The following is an 18,778-nucleotide window of genomic DNA, read 5'->3' on the forward strand; positions in this document are numbered from 1 at the left end:
GAAATCTCTAAGATTTTTTGTTTTGAACAAGGATGGAAATCTAGTGATCATGATAAAACATATGATGCATCGTGGTTTTTCTTTATCATGCAATCATAGCAACAACGACAAACCTTTAGTCGTCAAGCCATCACAACAAACTCCGCTCCGCGAAAAATGAATCGCTCGGCCTGTGAGCTGACGATCAGTGTTCACGAATCAAAGTCATAATTTTAGAGGATTTTTTCTGATTGTACTCCACGATTTGTCTCCTAGCTTGTTGTTTTTAATCTGAAAGTCAATCGTGCGTGGTATGTGAGAGTTTATCCGTGAATTTTGAATTGATTCGCATTAATCGCGACATGTTACAATATCCGACAAACCCTTTGTCCTACGACAAACAGTTCATCGGATGCTCGATATATCTATGATCATCGCGCGTGTTGAGGTGTTGAAATCATGTTGCTGCAAGAGTGACGGCCCTCTTGGACCATTCAGATACCGTGTTGTTTGTCGTTAGAGCTGATTTTTTTTCCATTCTTGGTTTTGAAATTCTAATTTTTCTGCATTGAATCCTTACATATTCTGTGTATGTAAAGATATTTTACAATAATTGTATAAGCTCTAGTTTTCAATGTAGACATACCTTATAGAGCTCTGCGTAAAAATCTTCCTCTATCTTTCACTCTTTCAAAATAATTGTGAACAACAATGCAAGAAGGAGTAAAAATGCCGTATAAAATCGAAACAGAGCAGTGCCGTATGTATTTGTATATCTGTAAATGTTTATGGCTGTATGTAATTGTTTAATTTTATTGGCTTGAAAGCTTAAGAAAGCTACATGTTTATTAATATTTTCCAATGATTTCAATTATGCAGTAGAATTGGGAAAATGGATTAAATCAGGCCTGCCAAAGTCGAGCACTCGACATTGAAGAAGTATGTAAGTCGCATACGAAATAAGCCTATCTGTCAAGATAAGCAACATATTAGAGTTTAAAGGCAGTTGCTCGTCTTACTAGTGATTTTTAGTATTTTCATTAAAGGTAATAATTTCTCTGGTCGGATTATTATTGCAAACGGATCAACCATTTATGTTAAAATAAACCAAAAAGGTTAGGCCGGCCTGGATTAGATTGATGAGTTGTAGTGTGTTTACTTTAAATTCATAAAAGGTTATGTCAATAAGTGAAGTCGTTATAAAACGGCATACTACCATGGGCTGGTCATATTGTATGACTGTGCGTAGGAAATTATGCTCAATTCAAAACATCTGATAATTCATTCGTGTTCAATATACGTCAAATTGGTCGTTAACCGGTAAAAATTCATAAACATTAGTGTAACTCTAATATTTTCCTATGAGAGAAAGGCCAAGAATACATAAATCGACTTTTTTCAAATTTTTGCCGTTGAAAGATTTTTTAATATGCCGCAAGCTTGTTTTGACTACCAAGGCTATCTTCTAGTGAAAAAATATCGGAGGTTCATGCAAGTTCGATAATATGTATGTTTCAGCACACCGTGCCCCGTTCGAAATGGGGAATGTACGAAAGTTACCCATTTTTATATAATGTAATAATTGGGTGGAGTTCTCCTTGAACTCAATAAATCCTATGGGGTACACGACACCTTTGGTACCCCCTAGTTTTGCCTATGCACTTACCCCAGTATACTCTGCATTTAGGTTTTTCAGTCAATCATTTAAGTGGTCGGTCATCGAAAGAAGAAATCCCCTGCGGTTTTGGTACAAGTACATCGTTTCCTTTATTCGCTACTAATCAAGATTCCACAGCCGTATAATCTCTCGATGCATTCCACAGCAGACTGATATCGGATGCGCTTTCGACCCGATCGGAGAAAAAGAACAGCAAATTGCTGGCATCTATCGAACCGTTGATAATTCGCAGTGTTTCTTTCGGCGTGAGATATAAATGCTCGCCATACCGGATAATGCTCTCCGCCATTGCTGAGCGGCCGTTGTGAATATTTAAATCTAATAAGCCACGCACCGCGTCTTTCGAGAAAAGGATTGGTGCTTGGACGTTGCACTGCCCTAGATATTTAACTTCATTCATCGCATTTTCGTTGGGCGACGCTTTTGCGCATATTGCTGTGTGACTTCGGGGTAATCGCTGGTTTATGGCAGTTATAATTTGCGGTGTGTTGATAAAGTGCATGTCGTTGGTAATTAGTAGATAGTCACCCGGAATACATTGGTGATAGTAACGTTTCAGGTGTCTATGAATGAAGCTTTCATGCTCGTTTAGCTGGCTTGGTAGCTTTGTTAATGCAAATTTTATTTGTACGGTGGGGTAGTTTCCAGTGAGAGCCCACGTGTCTCTGATTGTTTGGCGCACTTTCCTATTTCTTTTGGGTGACCGCACTAGTATGAATAACTTCGTATGGATATGTTGCTGGCACTTTTCACTGCTGTTGTTGATCCAACCAGAACTTTGGCGTATGCTTTTTAGCTGATACATGAGCTTGTCGTTATCACGATTTATCACTGTTGCAGGCTCGTAAGCCAATTGCACACTGGTAACGATTATGAGCGACAGTGCAGTTATCACAGTTATCACACAAAAAAGGGTAAACTTCTCAAAAAATCGTGTCATTCTGTTAGTGTGTTTGCCAAACAATGTCGTGCTTATTGCAGTGGGTAGCTTGTAAACAACTGATTGTGTTCGAAGCACCGTCGAGGCAACGGTGTTTGGGTGGGTGGTCAAGTGATTGTCGCCTGAATCAACTGTGCATACCTATATTTGTTTTATGAAAGATACACATTCTAGCACATACTATGCCAGAGGTTTCCAACCGTTTTGATGTAACGACGTATCGACTAAACTGTTTTTTTAGATTTGCGCTAATTAGTTCTCTTAGTAATCACCATGCGTTTCCAGATCTGATTTTGTTGTACGCCCTGGCATTGCGTATTTTGTGTGTGCAATACTCAGATTAGAAGTAATTAGCTGAAACACTTCATACTTTATCTCCATGCAAACACGTGATTTACACATGAGCGAAACGTCCCAAATAAATAGATCACCCTCAGATGTCATACTTCAGTTTTCAATCATCCTACATTCGCTCAGTTGGGAACCGCTGCGCAAAGTGGTATGGAAATTCACAGCTGCATCAAGGCACTTCTTAGTTCGATGAGTAATAGGTGGCATATTTAGCTGAGTGTGAATTTAGTTTCCCTCCAGTTGGAGCATTATCACTATGTAAGTGGCGGTAGTTGCAAGTGTCTGAAATTGAGAGTTCAATGTTTTAATAAAACTTCTCAATATATCGGAATGGGTAATTCCATGATAAAATATTACTAATTATCTATATTCATTTGTGGATTACAAAATATTAATTAGATTATTTATGACTATTTTGATTATTATTTTGAATTTCACCAATAATTAATAATGCATCAATAATTCTCACAAGAGTATCGGGGTTTATTACTGATTTCTTTCTAGGGTTACTCTATAGGTGCTATCATATAATCCTGCTTTTTCAAATAAAAACCCTAGCTAAAAGAAATCTCTCGTGAAACTTCCAAATATCCCGGCATGGATTTTCTAGGTTATTCCATAGTTTTGCTATGGAAGTCTGCTTTGTACAACAGTTGTGATTTTTATGCTATCATTTTGCAACAAAGATATCTATCGACACCAAACCAAAATTTATTCCTCAAGAATCTTCTTAAGAACAATATTCGACAGTTTTTATTTACAGTATGACCCTTTATAATACGGTAAAATCAATAAATGTACATGGAAGTCGCATAATAATGAACGCACTTCGAGGAAACCACAGTTTGAAATCGTCATATCTCGAAATCCAGATAGTATAGAAACTTGGGGTCTTTAGTAAAGTTATTCTGGAGGTGAAGCGCTATCTGATGGTACCTCATTTAATTCGGAATTTGACCGCTAGGTGGCACTAGTGGGCATGGAAGTTTTTCTTTTGTTTTGCAGATTTTTCAGGATCCTGACCATTTAGAAGGATGTCGTCTTTGGCAAAGTTGTTTAGTAAGTTGAGGACTATCATTTTTCGAGCTAGTTAATTCAAAATTTTGCCACTAGGCGGCGCTAGTGAGCATGAAACATATGTTTGCAGATATATCAGGAGCTTGACCACTTAGAAAGTTGGTGTCTTCGGCAAAGTAGTTTGGTAGCTCAAGGGCTATCATTATTTGAGCCAAGAAATACGATATTTTACCAACAGGCGGCGAGTGAGCATGAAATTTTTGTTTTGCGGATACTGCAGGATCTTGACTTTTTAGACAGGCACCTTTGGCAAAGTTGTTCAGAAGCTCTGGGACTATCATTATTTTAATAAATCTCTAACTTTAAGGATTAAACAAAGAAAGAATTTGAGCTACTGAACAACTCTGCCGAAGACACCATCTTTCTAAGTGATCAGGCTCCTGAGATATTTGCGAAACAAATGTTTTATGCTCACTAGCGCTGCCTAGTGGCAACGTTTTGAATCAACTAGCTCAAACAATGATAGTCCTTGAGTTACCGAACAACTTTACCGAAGACACCATCTTTCTAAGTGGTCAGGATCATGATATCTGGGAAACAAAAGCTTAATGCTCACTAGCGCCGCCTAATGGCAAAATCCCGAATTTCTTGGCTATGAAAATGATAGCCCATAAGCTACTGATCAATTTTGCCGAAGACGTCATCTATCTAAGTGGTCAGACTCCTGAGATATTCGCAAAACCAAGGGTGTTGTACAAAGTATAACGCGCGACTACTCGCGTTACAAAAATTTGCGCGACGACCGAAAGGTTAAAATTGAGAGTAGGATTATTCAGAAGTAGATAGTGAATTCAGTACTCCAACAATATTTTTGCTATAGTTCTATTAATTGGATTCTATAGCGATGGTCATTTCAATTAACATTCGATTTTTCCAACTGCTGAGACTTATATGGTGGTTACCCTACAGATACCTGATAACTTACCGATCCAAGCAAGCAATAATCTATATCGAAGAAACCATTAGCCGATGTGACGAACGGTTGATGTTGCATTTGAGCTAGGAAATCACGTACGTCCAAGTCTTCGTAGTCGTAATCCGGTTTCAGCAGGGCCTCCGCTGTATCAAGTGACTTGATGAAATTAAAGTAATATTCACTAATCGCATTTTACGTTTTTTTTCCGTGCGCTACGAACTATGATTCAAATTTCACTTACCTTTCTCTTGCAGTTGGCTGCAGAATGACACAGTAAAGCAAGGCTGCTTATTATAAATACTATGCTAAGCGATGATTCTGTCAATCATAAAAAAAGAAATGTTAAGCATATTTATTGAATTATGGCATTTTTTTTCGCTTCCTGTCAGTATCTCATTAGGAAACCCGAGGATCTTTCTGATAATCTTCATGGTCTTCTTCTTCCTGGCGTTACATCCAACTGAGACAGAACCTGCATCTCATCTTAGTGCTCTTATGAGCACTTCCTTAGTTGTTAACTGAGAGCATTATTTGCCAATTTACCATATTTGCATGTGTATATTTATCGTGTGGCTATAACCTGGGAGTTCGTGAAAGTTTTTAGCCCGAAAAGAATCTCTACCGATGAGATTCGAACCTACGACCCTCAGTATGTATTTTGTTTAATATCTGCGCGTTTACCTTTACGGGGTTTTCGTTACGCGGGTTTTGCTGGGCAGTGTTTTGGAAAGCCCAAACAAGACGATTCGTTTTTGGGACGCCGGGAGTTTGGTTTTCGGTTTGTGGGTTTTGCTGGACAGTGTTTTGGAAAGCCCAAAACAAGACGCTTCGTTTTTGGGACGCCGGGAGTTTGGTTTTCGTTACGCGGGTTTTGCTGGGCAGTGTTTTGGAAAGCCCAAACAAGACGATTCGTTTTCGGGACGCCGGGAGTTTGGTTTTCGGTTTGTGGGTTTTGCTGGGCAGTGTTTTAGAAAGCCCAAAACAAGACGCTTTGTTTTCGGGACGCCGGGAGTTTGGTTTTCGTTACGCTAGTTTTGCTGGGCAGTGTTTTGGAAAGCCCAAGCAAGACGCTTCGTTTTCGGGACGCCGGGAGTTTGGTTTTCGTTACGCGGGTTTTGCTGGGCAGTGTTTTGGAAAGCCCAAACAAGACGATTCGTTTTCGGGACGCCGGGAGTTTGGTTTTCGTTGCGCGAGTTTTGCTGGGCAGTGTTTTGGAAAGCCCAAAACAAGACGTTTCGTTCGGGACGCCGGGAGTTTGGTTTTCGGTTTGTGGGTTTGGCTGGGCAGTGTTTTGGAAAGCCCAAAACAAGACGCTTCGTTTTCGGGACGCCGGGAGTTTGGTTTTCGTTACGCGGGTTTTGCTGGGCAGTGTTTTGGAAAGCTCAAGCAAGACGCTTCGTTTTCGGGACGCCGGGAGTTTGGTTTTCGTTACGCGGGTTTTGCTGGGCAGTGTTTTGGAAAGCTCAAGCAAGACGCTTCGTTTTCGGGACACCGGGAGTTTGGTTTTCGGTTTGTGGGTTTTGTTGGGCAGTGTTTTGGAAAGCCCAAGCAAGACGATTCGTTTTCGGGACGTCGGGAGTTCGGTTTCCGGTTCGCGGGTTTTGCTGGGCAGTGTTTTGGAAAGCCCAAACAAGACGCTTCGTTTTTAGGACGCTGGGAGTTTGGTTTTCGGTTCGCGTGTGAGTGCGGCACGCTGTGTGAGTGCGAGTGTTCAGTCGAGGTTGGATTACCAACTGGTGAGCTCGTTTCATGCTTATGATAACACATTTTTTCCTGTAAACGTTATTTTTTTTGTAATATTCAATCAAACTTTGTATGGTTCGTCACTACAAGTGTCGGCATTGTGCCTGTTTTATACAATTCTAATAAACATAGAAACTTTTTGACATTACTTAAAATATTGTTTGAATTGTTCGGCATTATGAATGTCGACGTTTATTTTGAAACTTCTACCAAAAACTTTTCTTCTTGAAGCATAAATGTTCAGTAAAACTTTTATGTAATTTTCGAACAAACTATGTATGGTTCTTCACTATAAGTGTCGGCATTATTCCTGTTTCATATAATTTAAAACATACGCATAGGGGTCGTCCATAAATGACGTAGCTTTTTAGGGGGGAGGGGGGTCTTCACGTATTTGTGACGAAGTGTGACGAGGGGGAGGGAGTGGTCCTAGCTAGAGGACGTAGCATTTTAAGGTGATTATAAAGCAAAGCCAAACTTTGAATTTTTTAGTGCACAAGACTGGAGAATCTGGCAACAGATCGCGTGGAAAATCAAATCAACTTGCTTGCTTGCTGGTGGTGACTAATGGGATACATTTTCAATGGGAAGCGCTGTTTGGTTCTCAAGACTTGTGTTCTTGAAAATTTGAGGTGTGGCTTCTTTCTATAATCATCTTAAATCAAGTTCGTTAAAAGAAAGGCGCTGAAAAAATTGCATAGAATTTTTTTTTTTCAAACTTTAATTTTTTACTAATAAACTTGGGTTATAAAATTATGATTAAGCTTCAAAACATTCATATGACAAGATTGAAAAAATATCTATCAAACTTTAGATAAATGCAATCAAACAAATGTTTTGAAGCTTTGAATAATTATGTGAATATTATATTAAATTTGTGTCTAAATTAATACATTTATAAATAAACAAAAAAGTTTAATAAATTGATTTAAAATCAATACTCTAACTACTTGGAGTACATTTTTTTGCCATTTGTTAACATCACATAAATTCAGGCGTTTTAGTTTTATCCACATTTTCTGTTGGAGCTTTATATCTTCAACAAAATAAAATATGCTCTTCTTGGCAAATATTACATTTAAAACAAAAAAAATATTCCGTGAATTATGTCTTCAATGTTGCAGGAAATCTCCACCCAATCAACTCATCATTTGTTTTGATATATCAATGCTCTTGATGGAATAGATTCGAGTGTTATAAAAATTGCCCTATCATTCAATTTTCTTAATAACTCGGTAATTTGGAGATTTTTTATTATTCAACTTTTTCCAAGGGGGTGGTCACTCTACACACTTGGTCGGTGCACTTTATTTTTGGTTGTGCCTTCAGAGTGCCAAGGTGTGCCGAGCGTGCCAAGCTTGCTATAAGATCACATGCTATAAAATATCAATGAACTGAAATTACGAAGAAACGATCTCAGCAAACATTGACATTTAATTTTTCTTTTATTTTGCCTCTCGTTCTACAAATTTACTCTAGAAACGTAATTTTGCAAATTTAATTATTTAGCTATAAGTCAAACTAATTGCAGCGCAGCGTTCTTTTAATGTAATTTTAAACATTTTCAGAAATTTAAAATCAACCCTCCTTGGTTTGCATCTGTATTCCAAAGCTCGCAAGTTATTTGATTAATGAAGAAAATCAGTTGAAATTACATGCAACTTATTCAAGTTGCTCTGGTTCTCTTCTAGATATCAACGGGATTTTTGCGGAATGAAAGAACCATATAGCTTAAAAAAAATACAAACTTTATGAGTAATTTATTGACAATAATTTTTCATTTGAACGAAAAACATATGAAGCTTCTGCCAATGATTATTTCCACGATCACCACTACTCGACTAAAAACGATTGTTTTTCGTTAACGCTGTATTACACAACCACCACCACCATTTTACGGTAATTGGATGCAACTTCTAACATTCTGTAATGGAAAAGGCATGTCACCTTTCTTCTCCAACAATTAGTTGATTCGTGGGAGAAGAAACCATCATCCTTTTATCTTTCACGGTATGGAATCAAGCATTAAAAAAGGCTTTCGAGCCCATCCCCTCGGCCGCCGTGGATCATACAAATGGAGTCATGGTCACAGTCAATGAAATTCACATATCCTTTCCGAAAATCATTCAGTTTTGTGAACCTAAAATGTAAAATAAATGAATAATTAGGAAGAAAATTTTTTTCTAGTTCCATGCGAAAAAATCTCTGGGTGACAGTAAACAAAACATTTGAAAACCATGGCTAGCTGGGATTTTTTCTCAGAATTTTCAGTTCAGTTTTATAGCAGATGCTACTATGGCAAAATTGTGCCGCTGAGCGTGCTGATGTGCGCCCAATGTGTGTAGGGCACACTGTGTAGAGTGACCACCCCCTTGACTTTTTCATTATAGGTTTCGTAAGATTATTTCAGTATGGAAACAATAATGAAATTTAACTGAAATATTAATAGAGATTATTGTATTTGTATAATAATCGCTAAAATTTTCTAAACATTCCAAATATTTCAAGTGTAATCTTTTATGTATCTGGCCACTGTTTGCTAAAATGATTTGAAATTGGATAATATTAACGATGATTCATTTCGAATTAATATATTTTCTTTATCATCTTCATTGAAATCTATTTCCCAACAACGAATAATTGAAAAAAACAATCCTCTAATATAACAAAATGTTTGTTAAATATATTATTAAATATATTAAACCCTAACTCGACAGTAACAAGCTTCATCAATCCAATCAAAATTTGTTTTCACATTTTCTATAGTAAACTTGTTTTTCATGGTAAGAACAGCAAAAGAAATATAATTTAGCCTATATGAACCTGGAAACCAAAATAAATGAAAATGTTTACTTGAAACTTTTCCAAATTAATTTTGAGCGCTACTGTATATCAAACTGTTAGATTAGATTATTCTTACATTTACAGTAATTAATATCAAACTTTGTATTGAACTTCTCAATTCCAATTTTTTGTTTCAACCAAGTCACTAAGGAAAACAAATTAAAAAAATAAAGGGGGGGAGGGTGCTTGATATGCTACGTATTTTCCAGGGGGGAGTACCAACATTTGTGACGAAATGCTACGAGGGGGGAGGGGGGTGTAAAAAATCAGTGAAAAAATGCTACGTCATTTATGGACGGCCCCATATATTTTTTTTTTCGCCATTAATAAAAACTTCTTTTGAATGGTTCGACATTACAGATGTTGACGTTTATTTCAAATCTTCTACCAAAAACTTTTTGAGACAAAACTAAAAACTAGCTTTAAGTATAAACCGTATTTTTTCTCCTTATCCATGGATCGCATCACCGACCAAAGGTGACTCCCAGATCTTTTCCTTCTCCACTAATAAACATCCTTCCCGTGGTGATTGTGGAGATGCAGAGGTATTCTCGGTCTCTAGAAGCAACAATCATTACACCATAACATTCCTTCCCCATCCCAACTGACTGTAAGGACTTGGCCGGCGCCGTTATTGATCAACAATATTAGAGCTGCTAAAATTGCATTCCGAGAGTAAGCGGAAACTCCCATCCCTTATTCATTTGGATCGCAGTGCAATTATTACCAGTTCCGATCAATCACGGAGTAGCAACCATTGACATGTACAGTCAGTCTATGCTATGCTATGTTATGCTAATATCTGCGCGTTTACCTTTACGGTTATTTGGACTCCTTCAGATTCTCGCCTTATTTTTGTTTCTGGGATAGTGTTGAATAAAGATACCGCTGAAAAATTAGGGATCAAAAGAATCTTGCCAGGAATCGCTGAAAATACCTCGAGTTTCTTGATTCTTGCTGAAACATCAGCCCGTTAGGAACTCCGTGATTCATCAGTGAACCTGCTCAGTATCATATAGATTCCACTTTTTGCCGCTAGCAATCCTCAGTAAGGCACAAAGAATTCACATGTTTTGCTGAAAAATCTCTAAAAATGCTAAACATCTAGCTAGAAACTCCCAGGAATCCGCTAGGCAGCCTCAGGATCTTGCAAGGAATGTTCACAATCTCTCAATATCTTCAGTAACATGTCAAGAACCTGAATGATTCCGTTAGAATCTTGCTGAAAATGTTAATAATTTTGCTAGAAAGTCTTAAGCTCCAGTTAAAAAACCCAAGAATCTCGCTGTCAATTTTCAGAGTCTAGCGTTTCAAGTTCTTTGAGATAGTGTTGAACAAAACTAATGCTGAACTTTTCCCGAAAACTACGGTCGTGTTAGGATTTCTCCAATAACCCTCAATATCCTATTACAATTAATAAGGAATTCGTTGGAAATCCTCAGGACCCCTCAATGAATTCCATATGCTCTTATTTTCGCAATAGAAAATGACACGTTTGTTTTGTAAATGATTCTCGTTCATTTTGTTATCCATAACAGACAAAGTCAACTTTCCATAACTTAATATTAAAGTTAGGAAGATATCGATACTCAAGTTATAGAACACAAAATTAAAATCAGTGTAGCTGGGGGCCTTTCTTAGCCTAGTGGTAACGTCCGCGGGTACCAAGCAAAGTCATGCTGAAGGTGTCTGGGTTATCTGATCCCTGGTCCGGTTCAGTATCTTTTCGTAATGAAAATTTGTTTGTCTTCCTAGGACATAGTCGTTGTACCTGCCACACGATACATAAATGCGATAATGGCTACTTTGACAAATGAAGCTCTCAGTTAACAACTTGTACTAGGCCATACAGATATGTAAAATAAAAATCAAAAAAATATATATCATATATGGCTGGATAGACTGAACCAAGGGTTTTTAAGGTGCAAGAGAAAATGACACAAAAGTAAAAACTAAAAAAGCAGTTTTCTTCTTTTAAAACAACAAATTGATGAAAATAAAAACGCACAGCCTTTTTATTTGGCAAATAAAAGAGCTGTGTGTTTTTATTTTCTTCAATTTGTCTATTTAAAAATAGAAAACTGCTTTTTCAGTTTTGACTTTTGCACCATTTTTAATTGGGCCTTAATGGTTTCTGGAAAATGTACCCCAGCATTCGAAATATCAAAATATTTGCATAATGGAACTTATCTGTTTGATTATACGTCTGTATCAAAATAATATCGGAATAATCAGAATTTATGAAGTTACTTCCATATCTTTGAAACGCTAAATTATCATCTAGTCCGGTCTGTCTCAACACCATATGATCATCATATTTTTTTGTTTTTTACAAGGGGAAAATCTGCAAACAGATCCCTTGAAAAGGTAACTCAGGGAGTGCGGGGATGACGCACCAACGACGACCCGCTAAAACCAGCCTATGCACTGTGCTTGAGCAATTCTTTTAGAATCCCATCGACACAACCCTTGAACTCAGACCCTTATCTCTTATTTCTTCGGGGAGGGACCAGTGCATATAGCACAATACGTGTAGCAGAAGTAGCCTAGGCAAACTGCTTCTCCTAGCCGACTTAAACAATGTTACAAGGGACCAGCCTCGGTAGGGCTAGTCCTCTGCAGCCAACTCTTGGTCGGCGCGCCATAGGCGCTGCAATTCTAACATAATGTAAGTGACAGCCGTAGTTACTGCATTCCAGCACTCGGCATCCGCACACATTCTCTCTATAATTTTGTCGGGGGACGTGTCCCCTCCGCATGTAGTGAGCATGCGACCTCTCACAACAATATGAAACGGGGGCAATGGAGCTTAGTGGAGCTATCCCATTCCTGCTGCCAGCTTCTGAGCGTTCCCTCTTTACACGCGTCGCGAACTCCTCTGGTACCCCTTTGGTTGAAGCATTGAACATCTTCCTTGATGATGAGCCCGATGGGCGTCATCCCGGCTATGATGCACACGGCCTCTTTAGATACCGTCCGGTATGCACTTGCTACTCTTAAGCACATTATCCTGTACGTGCTTTCCAACCGCTTTAGGTTTCTGCTCGTTCTAAGCGCTTTTGACCAGATTGGTCCTCCATACCTTAGTGTGGATAGCGCCACGCTTACCAGTAGCTTGCGTTTGCTGGCAATTAAAGCAGAGCTGTTAGACATCATCCTCGAAAGCGGCGCTATAGCCGTAGAAGCCCTTTTACAGGCATATTCAACATGGCTAGCGAAGCTGAGCTTGTCATCGATCATTACCCCAAGATGCCTAAGGGATCGCTTCGACTCTATGGTGCAATCACCTACCGAGATAAACGCCCGTTGCTCGGACTTGCGGTTGTTGACCACCACCACCTCAGTCTTGTGACGGGCCAGTCCTAGTTTCCTAGACTTCATCCATTCCTCAACTATGGAAAAAGAGTGCGCTGCTGTCAACTCTACTTCCTGCATCGATATCGTCGGCGAAGCCAACAATCTTAACACCCGTCGGAAGGGGCAGCCTCAGTACATCATCGTACATCGCATTCCATAACAGCGGGCCCAGGATTGAACCTTGAGGTACTCCCGCGGTAATTCGGACGCTTTTCTGCCCCTCCTCTGTGTCATACAGCAGAATCCTACCATCAAAATAGCTTTCTAGAAGCTTACACAACTACACCGGCACCTTGAGACGGTGAAGTGCGTGTGCTATTGCTTCCCAGCTTGCGCTGTTAAACGCATTTTTCACATCCAGAGTGACAACCGCGCAGTAACGGATGCCGCTTCTTTTATGTTCGATTGCCACCTCAGCTGTCTGAACGACCGACTGGATGGCGTCCAGAGTAGATTTACCTTTTCAAAATCCAAACTGGTTGTTGGACAGGCCGTCCGCACTCTCCGTATACGGTACTAGCCTGTTGAGAATCAACCTCTCCAATAACTTGCTCGTCGTATCTAGTAGACAGATAGGTCTATACGCCGACGGATCACCTGGTGGTTTCCCCGCCTTTGGTAGTAACACCAATTTTGTCGCTACCATACATCCGGGAAGATTCTTTGATCAATGCAGCGTTGCATCGTGGTTCTGGACATGTCTGAATCCGCGTTCACTGCCGCTTTTAAGGCAACATTCGGGATACCGTCGGGTCCTGGTGACTTGTTTGACGCGAATGATTTCACGACTTCTGCCAGCTCTTCGTTTGTCACTCTCGCCACTTCTTCTCCTTCATCTGCCGCATATACGGCGCTAGAGGCCTGGTGCGGGAAGAGTACATAGATTATCGATCGAAACAACTCGGGCGACTTCTTTTGGGGCGCTATGGTACCTTTGGTCTTAGCCATTACCACTCTGTAGGCGTCACCCCATGGACTAGAATTGGCACTCTCATGATCATCATATTATACGATAAATGATTATCACTATCACTTATTTTAATGGAAATTATAAACTTAGGTATATGAACTTTGACTAGAAACTCAAAATCCGACTTTAGCTGAGGTCGTTTTATAAAAAGGTCAAGCAAGTCCTCATATATACGTTAACCCTGGGGCCTTCCTTAACCGAGTGGTTAGAGTCCGCGGCTACAAAGCAAAGCCATGGATCTCGGTTCGATTCCCGGTTGGTCCAGAATCTTTTCGCAATGGAAATTTCCTTGACTTTCCTGGGCATAGAGTATCATCGTATTTGCCACATGATATACGAATGTGAAAATGGCAACTTTGGCAAAGAAAGCTCACAGTTAATAACTCTGGAAGTGCTCATTGAATATAATGCTGAAAAGCAGGCTCTGTCCCAGTGAAGACGTAAAGACAAAAAGAAGATATATACTTTAAATCATGTAAAAATCCAAAAGTATAGATATCTGACACAAGTAAATCAGAAATTAATTATTTTTATTGGTATTAAAAATGCATGAAATGCTATGATTTCGTAAAGTTATCTTATGTGACTATTGATTTTTAAAAATTTCATAATTTTGTCAATTGTTTTCTAGCAAAGCCAAATAAAATTTCAAACAAAAATTCTTGTGGAACATCTTGGATACAATGTACTTAAACTCCCCACATCGAAGGATTTTGAAAAAAAAAAACATTCATTACTAGTTAAGTTCCAACGAAACACAAAAGTAGGATCAGTGCTGGGTAGAGAAGAATTGACCTTCTAAAATCAATAATTTAACAAAAATAAAATTTTTTAATTGTTATTATTGTTATTAAAAAATATTGTGATTCTCGTTATCAAAGTCGTGCTCATACTTTCTGGAACAGCCTTTATGTTGTGAAAATAAAACATATTTTGACTTACCGAGATATAGCCAGCCATTATTGTTGAAACTTTTCTGTCCGTTGATGCACCAAAAGCTAGTAATGATAAGCAAAACGAACAATTTTAAAACTAATGTAACGGTAGACCAACCGAAAATGCAATTTATTTTTCGGAAACATTTCCATATGGCAGTATAAGTCTGTTGAACCCTTCTGATGACTTCACGAAAATTGGGTTGTCCATTGGCAAAATTCATATCCTCATTGCCCAAGAATTGGAGCTCTCCATTTAGGATGTGCAATCTTTCAGCCACCAAATCAATGTAGAATATTTGCTGGAATACAAGAAAGTGTTATATTGTCTTATTTTTGAAAAAAATATGTCATTTACCATCGATAGTCTAACGTTCAACAACCATACGAGGGGAACTGATGTGAGTGCTTTTTGCAGAGCCAATAATTTCTCTTGCGTGCTAATTATTTCACAAACATGTATTAAAGACCAGTGTAGTCCCAAAAGCAAAATTTTAATCAAAGTGCGTCGTTTAATCCTTTGATCGTTCAATTGCAATCTGTACTTTTCGCGGATTATAAAGTCATCGACCACGATGTCATTGATAAGTAGCATGTGGTTCCGTCGGCATAGCAAAGCTTGAACAAGTATACAACCGGCATCGACAGTTATTAGGATAAGTATACACCATTGAGAAAATTTGACCACCATTCCATGCCAATTGCCTCTCAAACTGTTTGAATATATTTGGTAAAAGCAAGTGATGTTGATTGACACAACGAGTAGCCACAGAATAAATTTCCCTACACTTTCCCTGACATGAAGTGTTCGTTTATCGATGGAAAATGGCACCAATCCGGCACTTGAAAATATTAGAAATAAGCTCCAATTAACACGGACGAAATGTTTCTCCATGATGTAGTGGCACGCAACTAAAATTGCCATCCCGATAATAAAACGACATGGGTGCCGAATGGGCACATGAATATTAGATGATTAGAGTCCGTTTTCCGGTTGCATTAGCTATACGAGCAATCACTCACTTAAAATTGCAATAAAATTATTAGGTAAGTCGTAACTGCTCCAACCATCTGGAAGTAAATTAGAAAAATGGTTATTCGAGCAGTAAATTAACAAAATCTTACGAATCTTACCAAATTAAGAAATTTCAAATCAATATCGAAGAAATCATGTGCGCAAAATACAAGCTTTTGGTGTAACAATTGATGGGATACCATTTCAAGATCGATGTTTGTCTGTAAAGAAGAAGAGTATATAGAAAGAAACTCGCATTTCGTATCGCTGTATTGTCTTCATAGGGTGGCTGATCCAGTGGTAGTGTGTGTACCAATAATAGTGGTAGTGCGGTTTTAAGCGTGTTATAGTCAATTTTTATTTGTATGTGTATTTTCCCAGCATGGCCCTTATCAAATTGATATGAATTTGTATAAAATTTGTCTGTAAATTAGTAAGGAAATAGTAGAAAACAATTAAAATCCTTAACTTTTTTGCTCCTTTGCACCAGTAATAGTGGGACGTTCCTATAATAGTAGGTTTCAATGGAAAATCAATGTAAACCACTATTATAGGAACAGACGTTAGCAAATACCACTATTACTGGAACATGTTCCAGTGATGGAGGAAATGGTTTTTTGAAAGATTCAATGATTTTATCATTCTAAGATTATTTTTTACGTATAACAGAACAAAAAAGCTTTCGTATGACGTATTCAGATGAAAAACGAGCTTCCGTTATTTTCTGGTGATATTTTATCCCTCAACCCGTAACTATTGCCACTATCATTGGTACAGACACCCTATATCTTCTTTCTGTAAATAAATTGGCCGGGGAAATGATTACGATTGTATTGAAGCTACTGAACTTACATTTAGCCATAATATGCGTCGAATTGAAGTGGTTCTTTTTGCAAACAGACCCAATGGCAAAATGAATTAGGTAGCAGGTCTCTTTTTAGAAAAATGGCTTTTTTAAATTCCAGCATCCAAAAAGTCTCTATTTTTATGGAAGGTCTCTAAAGTCTCTTTTTCAACCAAAATGGTCTCTAAAATAACTATGTTCATCTTTTTCTTTGCAGTGAACCCTTGTAGATAATTTTTGGGGTTCCAAAGAAACTTTCATAGACTTTTATGCAATCATTCACCCGGAATTCCTTTTCAGGTTCCCCGATGAAAAGCTAAAGAAATTCTTGTAGTGATATCTTAAGATATTTATTCTGAAATACTTTTAAGAGCTCCTCTAGGCATCCCCTTATAAATTCCTCTCGAGATTTCTTAGAAACTCTTTTAAATTTCAAGGAATTTATCTAGATTTTTCCCAGGAAATTCAGCAATACTACTTCCAGTTGTTTTGATAGGAACGAGCTTCTCGAGCAGTTCTTCCAAACATTCCTTGAGTATTTTTCAAATGATTCATAGATTTTCATTTTTACGGATTTCATCATAAAAAAATCATGGATTTTTCCAAATTTTATTTGAGCATTCACAGCTGAAAATACTACAACCCTGCGGTTTACTCCCCCTCCCCCTAAAACGTAATTTGTACACGGCGCCAAAGTAATCTCTGAGAAAACTGTTGTAGAAATTCCTGATGACGTCTACATTTTCTGCTTGTTGGCATTACGTCGTCATTAGAACAGAGCCTGCTTCTCAGCTTAGGTCCAATGTGCACTTCCACAGTTATTAACTGAAAGCTTTCTTTGCCAAAGTTGCCATTTCCGCATTCGTATATCGTGTGACAAGTACGATTATACTCTATGCCCAGGGAAGTCAAGAAAATTTTTATTACGAAAAGACCGACCGCTAATCAAACCCAGACACTTTCAGCATGGCTGTCCTTGGAAGCCGCGGGCTCTAACCACTCGGCTAAGGAAGGCCCCAATGGAGGAATTCCTAAGAAATGCATATTGGAATCAATGTATGTAGAACTAAAAATTGCCGGATGATTTACAGAAGGAATGCACAAAACAAAGTTGTGAATCTCCAAAGAAATCCCTAAGAATATTCCTGAGGTAATTCTTTGCGATATTCTCAATAAAATTCCTTAATAGATATGATTCGGGGATGACTAGTAGTTTTGATGGATTCTTGGCAGAAATCTGAGAGATTCATGATTCATTTTTTGCAGATGTTTCGTAAGATTTGTCGTGGATTTCTGACGAGACCTATATAGATGATCTGATTTGTGATCGAGAAAAAGTAAAGAAAAATGAATAATATGGATGAAGTGCACTTGGTATATAATTTTATAGTTTAAGTTTAGGAAATAGAAAAGTAAAATCGAATATGTACCTCTTCTTTCTGCTTTTATGAATTTTGTAGCATCGCTGCCCAGTTTATGGATTCTATGTGACAAATTTTCGTTCTGAAATGAAAAAGAGTGGTCGTTTGAAAACAAACAAAATATATATAACTAATGGTACTCTTTGTAGTTATTGTAGATATCGTAAAACGGGATCACTTTGATAGTTTTTTGAAAAAAATTTTGAATATTTCTGCATATTTCAAACATGTCAAACACGATTATAAATCTAAAAGTATTTGTATAAAATTCTATTTGAGAATAAATATCGATTAATTTTTTTGAATCCAACACAAATCAATAGTTTTTGGAAAATAAATAAGTATACTGCTAACAAAATCGAATAAATTACTTTAAATTACACGCAACGTTGCATACTTCTAGGCCAATGTTTCCTAAACTTGATTAAACTTTCCCCTTTGAGACCAAAATTTTCTGGAATCGCCCCGCTCTGGAATGTACACACATAGATTTTTTTCACAAGCTCGGCTGTGCGAATCTCGGTTTTCTAATTTTAACCGAGATTCAGCTAACAAATTGTCTGGTTGCTTAGCAACGAAGCACGATTAACTGATACTCGGCTTTTATTTCCTGAGATCCTAGGGAACTTGTTTGCCAACTACTCGGCTGTGCGGATCCCGGTTAAATTAGCCGAAATTCGGCATTCCTAATTAAGTGTGTAGATTTCA

General features: G+C 38.1%; 1 protein-coding gene across 1 annotated transcript; it reads right to left on the minus strand.

Moving 5' to 3' along the window:
* Positions 1-1,719: 1,719 nt before the first annotated feature.
* Positions 1,720-16,110, minus strand: LOC5575047. Its single transcript, XM_001655434.2, has 5 exons — positions 15,149-16,110; positions 14,798-15,092; positions 5,183-5,259; positions 4,951-5,097; positions 1,720-3,230 (listed from the first exon to the last, which is right to left on the minus strand). The coding sequence occupies exons 1-5, from the start codon at positions 15,713-15,715 to the stop codon at positions 3,174-3,176; spliced, it is 1,143 nt and encodes a 380-aa protein (XP_001655484.2). The 5' UTR covers positions 15,716-16,110; the 3' UTR covers positions 1,720-3,173.
* Positions 16,111-18,778: the final 2,668 nt, after the last annotated feature.

The sequence above is a fragment of the Aedes aegypti genome, chromosome 3, assembly GCF_002204515.2.
Source record: "Aedes aegypti strain LVP_AGWG chromosome 3, AaegL5.0 Primary Assembly, whole genome shotgun sequence".
In the NCBI taxonomy this organism is placed as follows: domain Eukaryota; kingdom Metazoa; phylum Arthropoda; class Insecta; order Diptera; family Culicidae; genus Aedes; species Aedes aegypti.